Here is a 19,226-nt window from a genome sequence, read left to right as displayed (position 1 = left end):
AAGTTGACCGAGCCGATAAAGTCTAGAAGTTTGAGTCCTCTGGGTGAATCAAGTTGATGGAGTTGATGGAATCTGAGTTCTCTGAAGTTAGTGTGGACCAAGCTGATAGAATCAATGAGTCTAAGTTCTCTAGAGTCAAATGACTAATGGAGTCGAGAAGTTTAAGTCTTTTAAAGTCAAGTAGACGAGCTGATGGAATCGAGGAGAACTGAGTCCTCTAAAATTGAGTGAACGCTTTGGCTTCCACTTAGACTTGACTTTTGATCTCCACCTAAATTTGACTTTTGACTTGGCTCCGCCACATATAAGTCCCTCTTTTCACCATATCAATTATATCTGAGTCATTTGTCACTATGGTTAAGTTACAATGGTCTTATAAAGTGCCCTCGGACTATGATGTAGTGGTAAGATGCTCATGCAATCTCTCAAACACCAATGATTCGATTCCCACATGTCACATGATATTTTCCTCTAGTAGGATAACAAACCTGGGATGTTGAACTGTTGGGCTCTCGAACCGAACCAATCATTCTCCAGAATTAGTCGACCCGAAGGATTGAATATCTGATGTTAATTTAAAAAATTGATCTTAGAAAACTAACATATATATTCAAATTCAAATTTTAAATAGAAAATGAAAATTTTATAGTTTTGGATGAAACTGCTACATAGTTATTTTGAGTCATTTACTCACTTTGGACACATAGTTAGACTCCAATCCTAATCTAGAGTACATTTTGTGAGATCATGTATGACATTTTGTAGAGCAACAAAAACAAATCATGCAATAGAAATATAAATCTAGCAAACAAATAAAAGCAATTTAGAGAAGACTCAAGGATTTATATGGTTCTAAACTCTCAATTTCTACTTCACAATCAATCCACTAAAAATCACTAGCTTTTTTCTCCGGAGCTTTCTAGATGTGGAAAAAAAAATTTACAAAAAGATAATAAATGAAATGAGTAAAAGATTTGTAAAATATGGAAGACTTTAAACTCAGACAATATACAAATTTAACAAAAAAAGAGCGTGGAAATTGAGAAAATGACAACATACAATCAATCCACTATATTCTATATTATCTTTTTAATTTTTGTCCCATTTAAATCCTTCAAAAAGAGGAGCAATGATTCCCATCGGAGAGGTCTCCACCATGTTAAACATGTGAGAGTTTTCTCCGTCAGCTCTCAATTACCATGACAGGAAATCTCCTCAGACTGGCCATCTCATCCGACAGCTCCTCTGATGCAGACATACGTCAAATTGAACATGACTAATTCCCTTCTATCAGCCGTAAAAAGCTGCTTCATCTCGAATTCCGTTCATTCAGAAAGTTACACATTCACAACGTTTGAACCATAAAAATCACATGAACCCCACGTTTTTGAAAGCTTTAGCAAATGTTGCCCATGATATTTGAATGAAGAAGCAGCAAACAAGTCGACGCCATCTTGAACACTAATGATTAGTCGCACTCACAGAAGTAGTGCTTCAAAAAATAAAAAAGAAATACTAGAATTCTAATTCTAAGTCCAATCATCGAGTTACCAGGAGGAGAAAACAATCAGAGTTTCTATTCAATTTACAGTCAAGAAAAAGTTACGACCACACTGCATCGATCGAGTAAAAAACATTCTAACTTTTTCAAGTCCAACTAGGCATACCTCAGCGCGCCGAGTTTGCAGTGTTTTTGTGTCTTCACGCTGCTGTACTTAGAAGACCTCCATGGAGATTGCTACCATGCTCTATGTATTGCAGTTGTTTTATTTGGTACACTACAGTTAGATTACAACTTAGCAGTAAATAGCCAAACTAAATAATCATATCCATTGTTCCAGATTATGATTAAAAAAACGTATTATTTAAGAATTTAAAAAAAAAACCTAACGACTGCAGGGAAACAAACGAATATAAAAACAAAAAAAAAGTACCACTCTAGTTCTAGCTCATCCCCCTGCCCAACTAACCAACTGGCAAAAAATGGGATGCATGTAATCATCTAGCAGTAAAGGTACCAATAATCATGTTGATCCTTCTACCTTTTTTTCTTTAAATACTAGATGCAATAAGATCACTCACAATTCAAGTGACAGTTTCTAACCTTTTCTTTTTATACTTAGCACTACTACTACTACACTACATTCACATTAAGCCCTAACCAAAACCACAACCAAAATAAACATCAAGATCTGTGCTATTCCCAGCCTGCTCTTATACGGCAAACAAACCAACAAGCAATAACACATTCACCGAAGAAAAAAAATCCTAATTATCATTTAATTATGAAGGTGGAAGCAATTAATTTCATCACCTAACGCCATGAGGAAACCGTGAGGAGAGGACGGTCAGCCCACACCAGGGAGAGGAAAGGCGGAGCGCAATCCAATAGGGTGTACTTGCAGCTGTAGTTGTAGTTCCAGAGGAGAAGCTTCGCTTGGCTCACGGCGTAGTTGCTCAGCGCCACGGGCTCGAAGGCGCACCGCTCCATCACGGCTGTCCATTCATCCTTCCCCCACATTCGCACCCGTCGGTTCTTCCCCTCGCCGGGGCCCACGGTCCCCAGGATCCGACGACCGAAGAGGAGCCGCTCGACCCGGGCCCGCTCGGCCGAGTCGCGCCCCATCGGCGGGTCGAGCGAGTCGAACATGGCTGCGTAGTAGGCCAGCGCGGTGGCGAAGCGCTCCGCGAAGCCGGATTGATTCAGACTCGCCTCGTACTCGCCCAGCGTCATGACGCTGGGGGCGAGCGATTTGGCAACCCGGAGAACGCGCTCGACTGGCTCGGGCGATTCGCCGATCAGGTGGTACAGCTGGAGCATGAAGTTGACTGCCAGCGACTCGTCCGGGTCCACCCGGAAGGTGGTCGATGCGAGCTCCGAGATCGGGGTGAGAATGGGATCGAACTCGAAATCCAGATCAAGGAGCGCCGCGAAGTCACGGAGGCGGTTCCCAGTAGCAACGAGCGACTCTGCGGGCGCTGCGCCAAGCGCCGGCGCGGGTATGCCGGAGATACGGACCTTTGAGGGCTTTCCGGAGGGTCGGGTGGCTAGGGCTTGGAGTAGTGCTGCCCACTGTACGCCCTGAACTATGCCGAAGTCCACGATGTGAATCCGCGACGCGGACTCAGTGGCTTCTAGAATCGCCTGATTTGCAGTAAGGTGTGCAAATTTGGAGTACGGGCACGCATCGTTGAGGACCTTGTAACAGAGAGTGAACTCCTCTGGCGTAGTGTCGAAGATGGAAGTAGGATGTGAATGAGCTCCAAGGAGCCGCCCATAGAGGGCTTCCGCAAAGTAAAAGGCGACGCGTTCTGTCGGATCACCAAACTCGGAGGCAGATTCTCTGATACGGATCAACGACTTAGCAGCAAGATCAGGGTCAGAATCAGCGAGCCGCGCGCACTCGAGTAGGCATTTCAAGAGCGGCGGCGAGGAAGCGCTGCTCTCCGGAGCCTGATCTCGCAAGGGGGTGGCGGCGGCGGCACCAGAATCCTTGCTTTGTTCTGGGGGATCGGAGGACGGTGCTTCAGCCGCCGACGAAAGCAGGGTAGAGACGCGAGTGGCCTGGTGGTGTTGCTGTACCGAAGGAAGGGGAGCGATCTTGGAGTTTTCAGGGAAGAAGACGTGGTTGAGGTCGCCCGGTGACGAAGGGAGGCTGATCTCAGCGGAGCAAGAGGGAAACCCCTCCCCGAAGAGGGCCTCTGCTCCGTCGGCGGCGCCAGGCCAGGTGTCGCTAATCAGCACGGAGTTCTCTGCGGGGGCCTCACCGATGAGGCTTTCCATCCACTCATCCGTGTCGAACTCCGCCGCGACGGTTGATCCGAAGTCGGAGAGGCGGAAGGGGCCATGGTCGAGATGGCGGCCGCCACCGTGGGGAGAGAATCCAGGGATGGGCTCGGCGACAAACGGATCAGAAAACACGGCGCCAGATTCAGGGACGACGAAGGGCAAGTGATCAGACAAGTGTTGGTGGTGGACGTGATGCGAAACCCAGGGCGGGTGGTTGGTGGAGAAGGGGTTGACGGAGACGCCCAGCTGTTGCTGCTGCTGTTCCTGCTGCTGGCGCTGCTGTTGCTGCTGCTGCTGCTGCTGAATCACCTGCTGAGCGATCGCCATTAGATTTCCGCTGTCGGCGCACATGTACGCCATCTGCTTAATCTCCTTTGAGAAAATACAACAAAGCGCACGCGGTCGTCGTCCTCCTCTCCTCCAAACTGTGCTGCGCTATCAAAGAGGGAGGGGGCTGTAGTGTCAGGCTATTCGGAGCTGTTCGACGCAGTGGCGTACTGAGTGAGTGAGTGAGTTACTGCGTATGGAGGACGGAAGGGGAAGGGAAGGGAAGGTTTTGAGGGTTTGGGGGCTGTGCGTTAGAGAGAAAGAAAGGGACGGATTGAAGGGGAAAAAAAAGCCCAAGACACGAGGAAGTAGGCCCGCCCGAGGTGAGTAAGTTCAGCCAGATGGGTGAACGAGGCGCGGTGAAACCAGCAACGGGGGTGGGGAATTAAAAAGGGTAAAAAATTAACTCCACCGTGGCAGCGCTCTCCTTGTCCCCCGCTTTGCTCGTTCAAGCGGCGATCGAGTGTGTCTCGTCGCCATTTGGTCCCCACCACTACGGAAACGCTCCCATCCTCCGACTACGAAACTCCATTTCCGTCCAACACACGCGCAGGTCCCATCGTCGCATTGATCGACGGAATCTGAATTTACTTCGCTTCCTGTCTCGCACCAACAGGGAAAAAGAAGCCGGCGCTCGATCGTTGCGAGGAGGAGACACCTCGCTGAGCGCGCCCGGCGCTACGTGTCGACTCGTCCGTTGCTCGACGTGACGCGCCACGTGGTTCGGGTGCACCGGCTGCAACAGCGAATCCGATTCGATGACGTCATGTAGCCTTGACTCGCTTGGAATCGCGATGGATCAATCAGGCGATCGATATCAATGGAGTTCCTTGTCGTTTCGCCGCCAGTCAGAAAGGCGACGAGATGGCGATGATGCGCAAGTTGACTGGAACATAAACCAAGGAAGGTGCGCACAGTCATCCCACCGTAGTGGGACCATCAATGATCGCGATATGGACGGTCGGATCTCTCTCTCTGCTTCCGAGAAGATGCGGTAGTCGTCGCCGTCCCCATCGCCGTTGTCGTCGTCGATTGAAATGGTTGGCGCCGTGGGCCGTAGGGACAGCGACGGCTGAGGTAATGTGCCTGTGTGATCCTCCACATGCGAAGCTTAATTACTTCGAAGAAGAGGAGAAGAAGACGATCGAAGGAGGGGAGGAAGCTGGACCGGCGTGTCGCTTTCTATCCTAACCGAAAGCGAACAGGAGATTTGGTTTTAGAATCGCTTGATTTCTTGGACTGAACGAAGATGGAGAAAGGAAGATATGCTGATCTCCTTTGGACGATACATAGGGTCGAGCATAGGCATTAATTTACAATGCACGCATGCTTTCGACTATCCATTTAATTTTCACATGAAGACTAATTTCTTGTTAATGCATAAAAATATTAGCTAGCGATTCATCTGATAACAAATATGCAAAAGTTAGTTGAGTGTAGGGGTGTAATCGAACCGAATCGAGTCAAACAGTAAGAGGCTCGAGCTCAAGTTTGATTCGTTTTTGTGCCTGAGCTTGAGTTCGGTTCGAATTTGATTCGAACTTTAATTCTTAAGCTCGAGTTCGGCTCGTAATGAAATTAAATAATTTACGAATGGCTCGAACTCGATTCGAAAATAATTCGTTTTAAAGTTAAACGAGTTTAGTTCGAGCTCAGTTTGAAAATAACTCGTTTAAAAGTTAAACGAGCTTAGTTCAAGTCTTGACTCATTAATATATAATATTTATAATTCATGTAATATATATATATATAGATATTACACGTTCATGAGCATTTAAACGAACATGTTCGCAAACTTACGAATCAAATACTGTTAAGCTCGAACTTGGTTCGATAATATTTTCGAGCTCAAAATCGTCAGACTCAAGTTCGGCTTATTAACGTAATCGAACGAACTCAAACGAATTTTTTTTTAATCGAGACTCGAATAGCTCACGAGCAATTTGACTTGTTTACACCCCTATTTGAGTGATGGAGAGAAGCATGATATTCATCCGTTTAATCCGACATAATCAGACAAAGGATGAGCTAAATATTAATTTGAATATATGCAAATATATATTAGTTTAAAAGGAAAATTGAATTTGCACAAAATAAACCGATAATTTGTATATCATAAAATTTTGTACCCTGAGTATGAAAAGATGTGACTAACACAAACATTGTGTACATAATTTTCTTATGGAATTACATCTTTAAAAATTCACCAAAAGTTAAAAGTTATAATGGGGCTCTTTTAAATAAAAGGCAATTATATTTTAAAAAATAATTATCGATCAGCCATAAAAACCTAGATGGAAAAGATATTAAACTCCGAACAATTAAAAATATTAAATTAATGACGGATAAGATTAAGTTGATAATAACATGTACATTGTCATATGAATTATTTCCTATATATCAATGAGTTTAATAATTGGACTTAAATATGTTGAACCGATCTCTTTAACTGGAAGAAAATCCAATAACAAGATCCTAATAAACCTCCATAAATCTTATATTGGCTACATTTACGTCTGTAATAAAATAACATATACGTCTGAATGTTACTGTTTATTTTGGCTATACATTTCGCCTACATATATGATAGCTTAGTAAACAAAATGGAAATTTAAAAAAAAATCTCAATTTGAATCAGTTAGATCTTCATCGATTCATCTATCCAATAAAATTATTCATTATTACAACTTTTCTTGCTCGTCAAAAAGGCTTATAATATTCATTGACGTAGCCAGTGTTGGGCTACATTAGGCTGGAGTCTAGTGCAGCCCAGTAATTTTTAATTTAATATATGAAATCAAAATTTAAAAATTAAAATACTTTAGTTCAGTACTATTAATTAACTCAGGACAATTGAGGATTTTGATTACGTCATTGTATTAATATTCCATAAAATTCAACTACTTAGTCTTTAACATGATAATTAAAGTGGAAGAAAAGCAACAATGAGCATGGATAAGTAGATTTCTATATCTAAGAAGTTTTGACAGACACTAATCACACTATGTTTTTTCCTCGGATTATAAAAGCTAAATGCACAAGGTGGTAGGTGAAATACGCATTGTGAAACGTAACTATAAAATTTTAAAAGAGAATTTTAAACATTAATTGAAGAATAATGGGAGATAATAAAAGGGTAAAGAATATCATGTAAAAGTTAATAAGTTAACTGAAGTGAATGAGCACCAACAGGAAAGATATTGTAGATAAGAGATATTGATGGTGTCCTTTTTCGCCCACTCAGTCTCCTACTCTCCCTTCACCTTTGAAGTGGAGATTTTGATCATCTTCTTGTGATATGCTCTCATTGGCCGGTGAGTCAAAGCGTGTCTGTGGAGGACCAATGTTGTCGACACAGCCCCTTTAATTTGACAATCAAGTCAACGTTAGGTTGAAAGACAAAACTCGTGGAAATGCAAGGGAGAAAGAGTAGAGAGATTGTTGACGAAGATAAATTGTCTCCACATGTGATAAGAAAACTCATCATACCATCCTTATATAGCCAATAGAATCTCCATTAGGCTGCAACACAAGCTACCTGCACATAGGGTGGTAGAGCACCAAGGGTAAATAGAGACGGAGATTTAAAATTCCGTCTCTATTTAGAGACGGAATTTTAAATGTCCGTCTCTATTGTCCACACCCATTAGCTGTATCATTAGCTCTATTTAGAGACGGAGACTTATAAATGTCCGTCGCTAGATTTTAATGATTTTTTAAAATTCTTTACCTGTATCATATTTAGAGTCCTGTTTACAATCTGAATAATAACATATCATAATTAAAATTTAAAATAAACACTGCATCACATATCTAAACTCTGCATCACATATCAAAATACTGTTTACAATTTGAGCAATACGACACTGGTTCACATATCAAAATTCCGATATCGTATTACAAATTTCATCAATACATAATACTTAATACTGTATCATATGTCTAAATACAATGCTACCAAAATATTACATATCTAAGCATCGCCAGCCTTGACCTTGCCGCAGTCCTTGCAACTCCAAATCCCAACTGCTTTTCTTTTCACCACAAACTGTAAAACCAATATCACATATCTTCAATATAGATTGTATCAATATAGAGAATCATAAAATGTAGAGACAAGACCACTTTCTCACTCTACTTTCCTATGCTTTGTGTGAAACCAAAAGATGTTTAACGGTACATATAGCTGTCCTAATAAGCTTAACAGCACTTGTGCTAGACCAAAGAATGACATCAATTCCACTTGCAGATATGTTTTTTTATATGGGGAAGTAAATATACAAAAGTCAAGGAGTGTTGTTAAGCAAACCAGACACCAATTACTAAAACTCGCAGGAGGAAGTAGGATTTGCTTCAAATACACCCTTAGCAAAACCTGGAGGCAACAAATCAGGGAACTAAGGATCACCTTGCCTGTATATTTGTTATAGTTCCTTGTACAACGAACATAGCAAAATACTGCTTCTACTTCAGTTACAAATTGTTTTTTCTTTTGCACCTTTTTAAAAATCTTTAATGTGATGGCCTTTGTTGCATTTATTAGGTGTTTAATTGCATATACTTATGTTTTTCATAGTTGTTATGGAATAGATCTGTATATTTGTTTTTTTTAAAAATTGGCTTGGTTTATTAATATAGATTTTGGCATCCAATGTGTGTTTGTAGTTGTCTGAAAATGAATCATATGAACTCATGCCAATATGGATGGCAGTTATTTTGATGTTCCTTTCATAGTAGGGTTTAAATTTCATACTGCAAACCTCAATGTGGTTGAAATTTACTAGTCCTATTAGGTGCGTGAACTGCCAATTTCAGATAGTTTGCAGTAAAGAATGTTTTTATGATGATGCAAGTGGTATACAAGATTTAATATCACATAGGTGGTTATAATCATCAAGCCGTGTTTGTGCCAACTAATTCTGGTAGTCTGTAGTATGGGTGGTATAAGCATTAATTTTTTTTTAGATCATTTCATTGTTGATATGGTTGGGCCAGAAGTCGGAAGGGATTTGAGAGATCTGAATATGGCAGAGTTTATTTGGGGATAAAATCCATGTAACTGGCTATAAATAGTTGGAGCAAACATGGTATGTCGACAAAGTACTGATCTGACAGATCATTTGGATCTGCATCAAACCATTTTTGAAATGCTGCTTCCAACCACTATTATTTATTGAACTTATTGTTTTTCTTTTGCTATAATGAATTTGAATTTTGATTTATTTCTCATGGTAGGATGCAACTACTTGAATATATCATACTAAACTTCCTTTTTCTCATTTTTTTGGTTTGCTGATGTTTGTACTTGGCTGTTGATTAACATGTATGCTGCTTGTAGATAAAACATGGGTGGTGGTTTCTGATTTATCACATGTTGTGTAAATATTCATTGTGAATTACTTGAATCTGTTTCTCGAGAGGGGCATTTATAGTTTAGCCTCTTGGATTGATTTAGTAATTAACTGGATAACAGATGGTTGAGATCAGTTTTTTTCCTTGTAATTTGCTGTGTGAAAGTTAGGATTTCTCAGATTGGATCAAGTGAATGATTTAATGCTTTATTATGTTATTGATCAACAGTCATCCAACTGACGTGACACCATTTATTGCATCAAGTAGGGAAATTAACCCTCCGTTATCGGATCACAAGATTGCAACAGTAGAAAAATTTTACACTGCAAAATCACGCGGAGATCCAGGTCAACATGGTAGGGAAAGCTTCATCCTTTTTCCTCGTAATGATCAAGCCTGCCTACCATCCTGTACATGTAAAGTTAAACTCGTGTAACTTTTAGCAATATCTGAGATGCATCCTCCTTTCTTTTTTTTTTCTTCTTTCTCCTACTTGTTTTTACTCTTTATGTTGAGCTTTTAGAATTAATATTATGAATGTTGGCATCGACTGCGCAGCAATTCAACGAGACACATTTATTTCAAATATTGATATCCGCATTGATGGATGTTTTCTCCATTTTTTTTCCTACGCTTTTGTCTTCTACTATCCACTTTTGCAGGGAGGTTATCAAATTTCCTTATGCATCAAGGGTAAACAATTCCTAGAATTGGTAGCTTCGCAGCCTTTAGTTTCGAGGAATGATGCAAACAAAGGTGTTTGCAATAGCTGCAGCAATGGAACAGTTCTACTATTAAATGTACATTCCATCTTTTTATTTCATGAATTTAAAGTGACGCTGCTGCTACTTTTATCATTTCAATTCTCTCATGTGTTATGAGAAGTTGTAATATCTGTCAACACTGTTCCTGAACTCTTGCTCAATGGGCAGATCATTGTGTTTGATCCAACTAGTGGAACTTAATGCGTGTTTGTGTGATCATCGGTCCTTTTTTTTTTTGAATGATGTCTAACGCTTTAAGGATGAGCAAATAATTGTTAAGTGTGATGCAGGTGTTATCAATTTTTTTTTAAAAATATTCTTTTACAAATTTATTCAGCTTAGATAGTTTTAACCATATATATAATTTAGAATTGTCTATTTCATTATTTTTGCAAGAAAAGTTTATGTTGGAACACTCTGCCTAGTTCATTTGATGGATAGAAAAGAAAATGACCAAACTTAACTCGAGGCGCATGACTTTTCTTATTAAATCTATATACCTCATGCGCGTGATATTTAATCAAATGATTTTCCAATTGTGTATTAATATTTAATCGAAACAAAAGAATCATTTGTTGAATTTTATATTAATTTGATTGGCTCTTTTTTACGCCAAATAAAACAAATTCATTCATAGTAAGTAATTTAAAAGGCTTTCTAGAAGTAGTTTGAGGGAAAAGTAGAGAAATAGACAAATATTGTTTGACTAAAGAGATATGTGGTAATTGTCAATGTATATTGATCGTACATGTGTATTTTACAAATGGTATTTTTTGGACAATTATTGATTGTGTGAATTATAATGCTCCTAGATAGCTATATGCATGGGTATGAAAATTAATAAAATATACATTGGATGATGACTGACAAGGATATATGTCGGATGTTATTGTGGTTTAATTTAGTTCAACTTCCATTTCCCAATCTTTGATCCACCCCCACTACTTGAGAATTATTCATAGTTTAATTATTTTGTGATATATTTCATCTAATTATTTATAATTGAACTTAGTAATTTTATTATTTACCGCTAATATATATATTTTTGCTATCCTTCATTCCAAGTTAAATTTCACATTTTTAATAGTCATTTTTAGATCTTGCAAAGAATTAACGTATGCAAGGTGTGAATTGCAAAGCTATATTTTTCTCTCCAATTATTTGCGTTGAAATCACGTTGGAGAAAAAAAATCATAAAGGAAATATCTTTATAGATCCATTTTACCCATATTATTATTTATTTACATTTAAAAAAAATGTGGAGTCTAGGGATAAAAACAAAATCAATTATCAAGTGTTCATCTTGTTTTCAACACAATTAAAAAAATATCGGTTGCACTAGCAGATAAAGTTCTCCTAAGTAGATGATATCGGCTCATCGAGTTCATGTTCATAAGTTTATAGCAACATCAAAATTAAGCTGGATAAAATTGACATAGTTGATTACTATAAAAGAGAGTATTACTTTGATTTCGTTGAAATTTGATTTTTATCCATTTCTACAGTCTCACCTCTATAGACTAGACCCGACCACGGTTCAGAACCGACGGTTTGACAGTCGGAACCGCCGGTTCGACGGTTCATGACAGGTCGACCCTTAACCTTAACCGCACAAGACGGTTACGGTTCACGGTTCACGGTTCGGAACCGCCGGTTCACGGTTCGGTTCACGGTTCGCGACGGTTCGAGATTATTATATTAAAAATTTTAAAATTTTAAATTTATATAAAAGAAATATTGAAAAAAAGAGAAAAAAGTCGATGTAATTTAGTGGTGCATATTCCAAGACCGATGAGAATTACGTTCATTCCCTATCAACGACGTCTTAAAATGGATTTGAATTAAATAAATATAAATATAGTATATATATAATTATATTAATTTTATAAACAAAAGGTATTGTAGAATAGTGGTGAGTATATGTGTTTGATTCGGGCCGGGCTCCGGACTAGACCCGGCCCGTGGTCGGATCTACTATAGACATGTGTAATTAAATAATCATATTTATTAATAAATTGGTTGATTAAATTTAAATTTAAATGGTGAATGAATGGACCACGATGTCAATACAAGTGGGCCCCCTCCGCCTCTTTGCTCTTGCTTTTTTGGATATCCTACCTCCCAACGGCTCGAACCACCCCAACAAACCGCAGCTTCCCAAGTCTCCTTCCCCGCGCACCGGGACCCACCTCCAGTCGAGCCAAACTTCCAATACCCACGTGAGTATCCGAACGGGTAGTCCTGCTAAGTGGAAGCGGACCCTGGTCGGTGGACCTGCACCGTACGATCTGCATTACTGCACACGCGTCTGCTGCTGGGAGCGGGAGTGTAAAATATCTGTTTGCGTGGGGACCGTCACGTGGCGGTGGAGGAAGGGCATCAGCCGGTGAATCGAGGCTCAGCGAGTAACCCTTTTTAAAACGGGTTCGAACGAGAAACTCCCTCATTCCTCCGTCTCTGTTCTCTCGGCGATTCGGCGGCGACGGCCGGAGGAGAGATGGCGTGGTGGGCTCGAATGGTGTCTCCGGCGAGGCGAGTATGTGACGGCGTCGCCTACCGCTTCGGGCTTCGCAAATCCGGTGAGTTCTTCCCCGATCCCCAACCTGACGCGCGCGACGTCGTCGGAGTAGTTAACTCTTCACGCTCTCGTTCCCACCTCTTGATTTCCCGCAGGGCTGGTTAGGCTGAGGCGGGAGGTGCGCACGTGCGAGTACGAGGACGTGCACGTGATGTGGGAGCTGCTGACGGAATCCGCGCGGGCGGGGTCGTACCGCCCGGCGACGACGGCGGCGGCGGCGGCGGAGCCGACGAGGCGGAGGAGTCGACGGAGCAACGGGAGGCAAGGTTGGGCCCTACTCTTTGGCCTCTGCCGAAGGTTCTAGAATCTCACGGCAACCATCCATTAGCTTGCTTCCTTTTCTTCATTTGGGATTTTGTAAATACCATGAGCTTCAGATGGCTTGTTATATATTATGTTATATAATACCTTTTAAATTATTTTCTATATGTGCTTTTTAATCTCGGCCTCTAAAGAACTCCTTATTACCTGCTACTGCTAGTTGCTAATTTGGCTTACTTTGTTGTGTTTTTTTTTTACTAATTATTGTTATTATTTATTTTTATAAAAAAGAGAAATGATATGGATGATCGAGATGTGTTAAATCAGAATCAGATGGCTTATATTATAGGTTTATTCCACGTGCTTAGAACATTTGGGAAGTATTTTATGCGCATGATGCAGCATTTTGCTTGAAGTCCTACCCTTTCAGTTTTATTTTTGTAAACGAAGGTCGGCTACGAGTATAAAATAGTCCTTAACTTTCACATCTGAGTTTAAAAATAAGATCGACCATTCAATTCAATGATTAAAAGATTTTGAAATTGAAAATCATTTTAAATTGCCCCGCATCAGTAGAACAATTCGAGTTGAAATTTTAACAAAAAAAAAAGTATAACTAAAATAGTAATTTTTTTTTTTTGAGTATTTTAGATTTTTGAATCAGTCAGATTGAGTTCGAGTTTAAGATTCCGAATTGAATTCGAATTCAAATCGATATTTTTAAATAATATTTTATTTTAATTCCATCCGAAATTCGTCCGATCTATCGAATTGACATTCTTAGCCTGCGGTTGCCGGCATCTAGCGCACCGTGGTCGCCCTATTTGGCTTGAGCACTTCGCACGTCGCGTGTGGCGTAGCCCTCCTCGAACATCGTGCCGTGCGCAGCACGTCTCGTTTGCGATCGTGTCGTCGTGGTTTACGTTGACCGCCAGGCTCATGGCTCCGCTTACCGTCGCTCGTGCTACCACTCCACGTCCACTGCTTTGGAGAAGTAGCCCGACCAATCGGTCTCAGAATATTTATTAGATCTTAAATAAAATTTTCTATAAAATTAAAAATGTCATTTAAAATTTTTTATGTGCGTTCACTTTCCTGTTTACCTCACGAAATTTGGAGCGAGACTGGCATGCCGCTGCAAGCAAACGAGATCGGTGGTTCAGCTAACTCAATGATACAGTTTAAGTGACTCAATTCACCTACTAGTGGTCTCATGGTGAGGTTCTTATGACCATGTCAATCGTATTCAACATCATAAAATTTTTAAAATTTTCAAATATAATATATCTTGAATGAGATTTAAATATTCATTATCTAAAGAATTCATCCCACTTTTTATCACATCTCCATCTCGGAGCTTAAGTATTTTATCATTGTATCATATCCGTGAAGCGGATACGGGTACATATGACTTTAGATTGACCAATTAGGTGCAGTTCATTAGGGAGATGACTAGCCTCCCTGTTTGGTCGATGCTTAATTTATTAATCTACTTCTCCAATACAACTCCTCAGTCGTGACCGATGCATGCGTAGACCGGACAGATCTATATGTTTTTAATTGTCTTGCTCAATTCTGCCTTAAATATATAATTTGTTATATATTTTATTGTGTCGTTCCAAATACATCCACATGAGAAATAAAATAAGAATGTCGTTCCAAATACTCCACTTCTTATAATGACCGAAAATAAATTTTTAAAAATTACTTTTATCGCATTATCACCCATAAATTATTATATGTTCTTACTTTATTATAGTGACATACTATAAGCACCAATCAAATTAAGCTCGTGCATTTATTCACCTAAATTGGTTTGTGGCCCAATAGAAAATAATAATTTTTATCTTCGGTAATTAACCATTATATGGGTGGGGCATAAGATTAGAAATCGTCTACAAAATCAAATTAGCATATGTTTGGGAAATGCTATACATTGTACGTAAGACATTTTGTGTTATTGATGAATGTGAGGTCAGAGAGGCACAGGACATCGACCATGTAACTCACCTTTGTAAGTAGAAGAAAGACCACATCCTACAAGTATGAGAAGAGTGTGTATCTAATGATGAAAAAACATCTAGAACAATTCGATGAGCAAAGGTCTAAAATGATGCCTAGAAATATCAATCTTTCTTGACTCTGAATGAAACATCCAAACAAAAACAGCAGGAATGATATATCCTCGATGAGGAATAACCTGTTCGAAAAGCTTCTACCTTGTTAAAATGTTGCTGTCTTGGTTCTGCCTGGAAGTGATTCGATCCAAAAAACCGACACTACTTTCTTCAGTATTGAAGCAGAATCAGCATGCTTCTCTAATAAAATTCTTGCAACAAGAACATCTTGAACGCGCTATTCCTTTGGCAGCGAGATAGATTTAGTCAGGATACGCAGAAAAAACCTTTCCTGGTTTTGGATTCCAAATGCAGTGTCCATTCAATCTTGTGTGGCTTCTCCAAGGCATTAATTATTTTCTTTCCACTGGAACAAGTGGGCCAACTAAGAACCTTTATCTTCTTTCCATGTTTCTAGATCATGTTTATCAGTGGCAAGATTATAACATTCTTCTCATGATCTTCTTTCGGTGTTGTTAAATTCATGAATTGACAGTCTTCAAATGGTGTTATGATGATGAGCTATCATCATCCTCTGAGCCTCTTCTCCATTCATATCTTTGGAGGACTGGCTGATAAGTACTTGCAGGTATAGAGAAGGATCTTGCTGATCCAATCATTGTCCTCTCATGCAATCCATTCACCTCCTTGCATACATTGTCAAGCATAGAGAGGAAGTCCCTCACGACCATGAAGATCCTAAGTGGGTGGGATTCTTCCTTTGTTGCATCGCCATGGAAGTACTCTGTAGTTTCCTTAACTAAGTTCATTGCCCTTTTCTCGTCTTCCTTAACAAAGCCAATCTCCCTTTCGGACTGTGGAACGAATATCCTCATCGTTTCAAAAAATTTCATGCCTTGTGTGCATGACTTCTCAAGGTGTATAACGGACTTTACCTTCTCAAGCCCAATTTCTAGCTTGGACAGATAACAGCTTAGCACATCAGAGTCGATTCCAGCTGCCTTCCTGACATTGCTAAGCTCACTACTCAGCTCAGCCACCACTTTCAAGTCTTGATTCTTAAACTGACCTTCAGAAATACTAGAAGAATCATTTGCAGTAGATTCACTACTTGATCCTTCTAAACGAACAATCTCTCGCACAACAAAATGCAAAAGTGTAGTTTTCCCATCGGTCCCTCTTACATCAGCAAGTTTTAGAAGAGTATCGAGCTTGAAGGCCATTGCTTGACCTCGGTTGGTGCCCACATTCATCCTGTTTCCAGTCCTCAGAACGGCTTCCAGGAGCTTAAGGAATAGCCTACTGCTTCTTAGATCTTCACAAGCAGCCTGTAGACAGTTTGAGGGAAACATGAAACTAGGCGATATAGGAGAAATAATCATAGGAAAATTACAAATCCCTGTCGAACAATAGAATACTTATGGTTAACTTTTTAGCATCATAATCAGAGTAACTCCACCAAAACTAGATGCAGATCGAGGACCATTTGGAAAACTTTTAGGTAGATACAATAAGTTGGGTTGTTAAAATGCACTGAACCACTGACTTGGTAGACAGTAATAGGATAAAACATACAAACCTTAAACCAGTAATTCAAGTTTCAATATTGAAAAAAAAGGAAAATAATTCTAAAGAAGAGGGATAACATACATTAATATATTGCCAAGAAATGATAGTTGTACTAATCAAGAAAATTCTATTGTGAAAGAATGATGAAGCTGAGAATTTTACCTCTAATGTTCCATAAGATTGTTTTAGATACTTAACTTCAGATTCAAAATTAGCTCTATACAGCATTGCATCAACCCTTCTGAAAGCAAATGGTATGTCCAAAATTGTTTTCAGAAAGCTCTCTGCTGAATCTAAATCTGTTATATCACCCGTGTAATTACATAGTTTTAGTTCTTCCTCCTTAGTAGGAGCCATCTTCACTAGAGTTTCCAAGAGAGCAGCTCCTAAACAGTTAGGGTTACCTGTTCCAAAAACCTTATCATACATAAGCAATTAGGAAGTGAGTAATCACTTTGAAAATAGCCATCATAAAAGATGCAAGCCATAGCTGACAGAAACAGAAGGAGATGGCAGTAGAAGTATAGCGAATTAGGATAACGCAGTGTCGATATGGATCATGAAGTACATAAATAACATAAATTAGGTTAAGAATAAAGCTGCAAATATTAGAGTTCTTACCATCCAAAAGTGCCCCGGAGATCTCATCTCTTGTCACATTCAGTGACCTCAAAAGTATTGCGATGTTCTGCGATCTTTTAGGGTCCAACACTCTGTTCTCTTGCTTGGAAGGCAGGATTCCCTGTTTTCTTCCAGTATCTTTGGGAAGAGTACTTGCGGCATTGTTGACAAATAAAGTCTCCATCACATCCTCATTCAACCTGCGAATTCAAAGAAATCATTTCAAGGTTATGTATTAGAGGCTTCAGAATGCTGAGTGAAAACTCGAAAGAGTATTGCAGGGGAAATCCTACTCAAATGAACTTGATCCCAATTGGTCCCAAACCATGGCTCGATCGGAAGTTGCCCTGACTTTGTCCCAATGAAGGGGCTTCAACTTGGGTTTGGCATCGCTCTCCAGATCTTCCGCCACGCTGCCGACTTGCAAAGTGCTTCCGTTGACTCCGTTGCCAAGCTTCCCAGGAGTGAGTGTGTTGAAGCTTGAAGCTTCTGCGGGAAGTGGATTTAGCAATCTACGCCTGGACGACGGAGTCATTCTGTCTGTAATTGGGCGTTCGGTTTTGGACATTACTTGATTAATTGACACTCCTGATTGTGGTGGTGGCGGGGGAGGTGGCGGCGGCGGCGGAGGAGGAGTGGGTGTTTGAATTTTTATGGTCTCATACATTCTGCGAGGAGGAGGAGGAGGAGGAGGAGGTGGTGGTGGTGGTGGTTTTGTAGTGGGCATTAACGGAGGTTGAATTACCCATTTCACATCGGAATTCGAATAAGTGCTAGGTCTCGTTTTGGAGAAAGATCTCTGGGATTGAGTAGAGTCCGTTGGCGGCACGGCCAGCACTTCCACCTCTTCGCTGCTGCGGCTCCACCGCGTGACCGAACTAATCGAGCTGTCGACGGTGGCGGTTGCCCCCGACCGCTGCGTAGTATAATAAGGATCCCCATCGTAGGACAGCCTTTGCGGAGGAACCATTCCCCTCCGTGAGGCCGTCGCGCTCAGCGGCGGTAGCGGCTGGAGCTGGGGGCTCGGGTGATGCATTTCGAACACTACGCACTCCTTCCCCAGCTTCCGGTAAGGGGAAGCATTCACCTCGTCGCTCCGCCGCCTGCCCCCTGCTCCTGCGTCCATCGTGCCGAGGTAGAGGACGTCCGGCGCCATCGCGCGGGCTCTTCGGCCCTCCTGCCGGATGCAGCTGTCGTCGCGGCCGATCAGCCTCCTGGCGTCGGGCGAGGCAGACAACCTCCTCCGGTAAAGGAAGAAGCCCGATAAGAGCAGAACCGCGAGGCCGGCAACGGAGGCGCAGACCGCAGCGGCGACGACCCTTTTGGAGTGGGGCCGGGCTGCAGCGACAGCGGCGGGAGGGGAGGGAGTCCCAGAGGCGAAGCCGATCGAGTCCACCGTCGGCGAGTCAGGGAAATCTTGGACGAATGGCGGAGGGGGCGGGGTCCACTGGATGGGATACAGAGGCTGGTGAAGGTCCCTCCGAGCATCGCCGTCCGCAGGGACGGCGAAGGAGGAGCAGAAGAGGAGAGCGGCGATCAGTGGCAGTGCCATAGAGACAAAACCTCTTGAAATCTGTGGGTCGATCGAAGGAGGAGAAGAGAAGCTTCGGAAATGCCAGCGAGCGAGAATGAACAGATCTGCGTTATTGTTGTTTATTCCCACAGTTATTTTTTTTTATTTTCCTTCATGAACATGCAGCCACAAGCAGGAAGGGGAAGGCGGGAGAGTGGAGAGCGAGTTGCGTGACATCGACTCAACTCAGCTCAACTCAACTAACCTCACGTGTCGGCTCGCAATCGTGCACGTGCCGGGAGCGTGCCGCCGCTGTGCCCATCAACGGTGTAATACGCAATAGCGTCCATCAGTAGCCCCACAGCCTCGATGT

The 19,226-nt window shown here is 41.4% G+C and overlaps 3 protein-coding genes across 3 annotated transcripts; 1 reads left to right on the top strand and 2 right to left on the bottom strand.

The window, feature by feature from the left end:
• Positions 1-1,104: 1,104 nt before the first annotated feature.
• LOC141814055 (SCARECROW-LIKE protein 7-like) lies at positions 1,105-4,353 on the bottom strand. The gene is made up of 2 exons (XM_074702061.1): positions 2,315-4,353; positions 1,105-1,778 (listed from the first exon to the last, which is right to left on the bottom strand). Exon 1 carries the CDS (start codon positions 4,148-4,150, stop codon positions 2,315-2,317), a length of 1,836 nt encoding a protein of 611 aa, XP_074558162.1. The 5' UTR covers positions 4,151-4,353; the 3' UTR covers positions 1,105-1,778.
• Positions 4,354-12,670: 8,317 nt separating this feature from the next.
• On the top strand, positions 12,671-13,235 carry LOC141812370 (uncharacterized). The gene is made up of 2 exons (XM_074700401.1): positions 12,671-12,812; positions 12,907-13,235. The coding sequence occupies exons 1-2, from the start codon at positions 12,731-12,733 to the stop codon at positions 13,113-13,115; spliced, it is 291 nt and encodes a 96-aa protein (XP_074556502.1). The 5' UTR covers positions 12,671-12,730; the 3' UTR covers positions 13,116-13,235.
• Positions 13,236-15,577: 2,342 nt separating this feature from the next.
• Positions 15,578-18,892, bottom strand: LOC141840487 (formin-like protein 8). The gene is made up of 4 exons (XM_074728490.1): positions 17,634-18,892; positions 17,341-17,540; positions 16,882-17,123; positions 15,578-16,478 (listed from the first exon to the last, which is right to left on the bottom strand). The coding sequence occupies exons 1-4, from the start codon at positions 18,890-18,892 to the stop codon at positions 15,699-15,701; spliced, it is 2,481 nt and encodes an 826-aa protein (XP_074584591.1). The 3' UTR covers positions 15,578-15,698.
• Positions 18,893-19,226: the final 334 nt, after the last annotated feature.

This window comes from Curcuma longa, chromosome 1, assembly GCF_044706935.1.
Source record: "Curcuma longa cultivar G26 ecotype Majalengka, Jawa Barat chromosome 1, ITB_CL_G26_1.1, whole genome shotgun sequence".
In the NCBI taxonomy this organism is placed as follows: domain Eukaryota; kingdom Viridiplantae; phylum Streptophyta; class Magnoliopsida; order Zingiberales; family Zingiberaceae; genus Curcuma; species Curcuma longa.
This window is presented reverse-complemented; position numbering and strand designations above follow the sequence as displayed.

Bases quoted from the DNA above. Each gene is read 5' to 3' on its own strand.
- LOC141814055 (XM_074702061.1), bottom strand. From the start codon at position 4,150: ATGGCGTACATGTGCGCCGACAGCGGAAATCTAATGGCGATCGCTCAG.
- LOC141812370 (XM_074700401.1), top strand. From the start codon at position 12,731: ATGGCGTGGTGGGCTCGAATGGTGTCTCCGGCGAGGCGAGTATGTGAC. The intron at 12,813-12,906 runs GTGAGTTCTTCC...GATTTCCCGCAG, and splicing joins CTTCGGGCTTCGCAAATCCG to GGCTGGTTAGGCTGAGGCGG.
- LOC141840487 (XM_074728490.1), bottom strand. From the start codon at position 18,892: ATGGCACTGCCACTGATCGCCGCTCTCCTCTTCTGCTCCTCCTTCGCC. The intron at 17,541-17,633 runs GTAGGATTTCCC...TTGAATTCGCAG, and splicing joins TTGGGATCAAGTTCATTTGA to GTTGAATGAGGATGTGATGG. The intron at 17,124-17,340 runs GTAAGAACTCTA...TTTTTGGAACAG, and splicing joins CTCCGGGGCACTTTTGGATG to GTAACCCTAACTGTTTAGGA.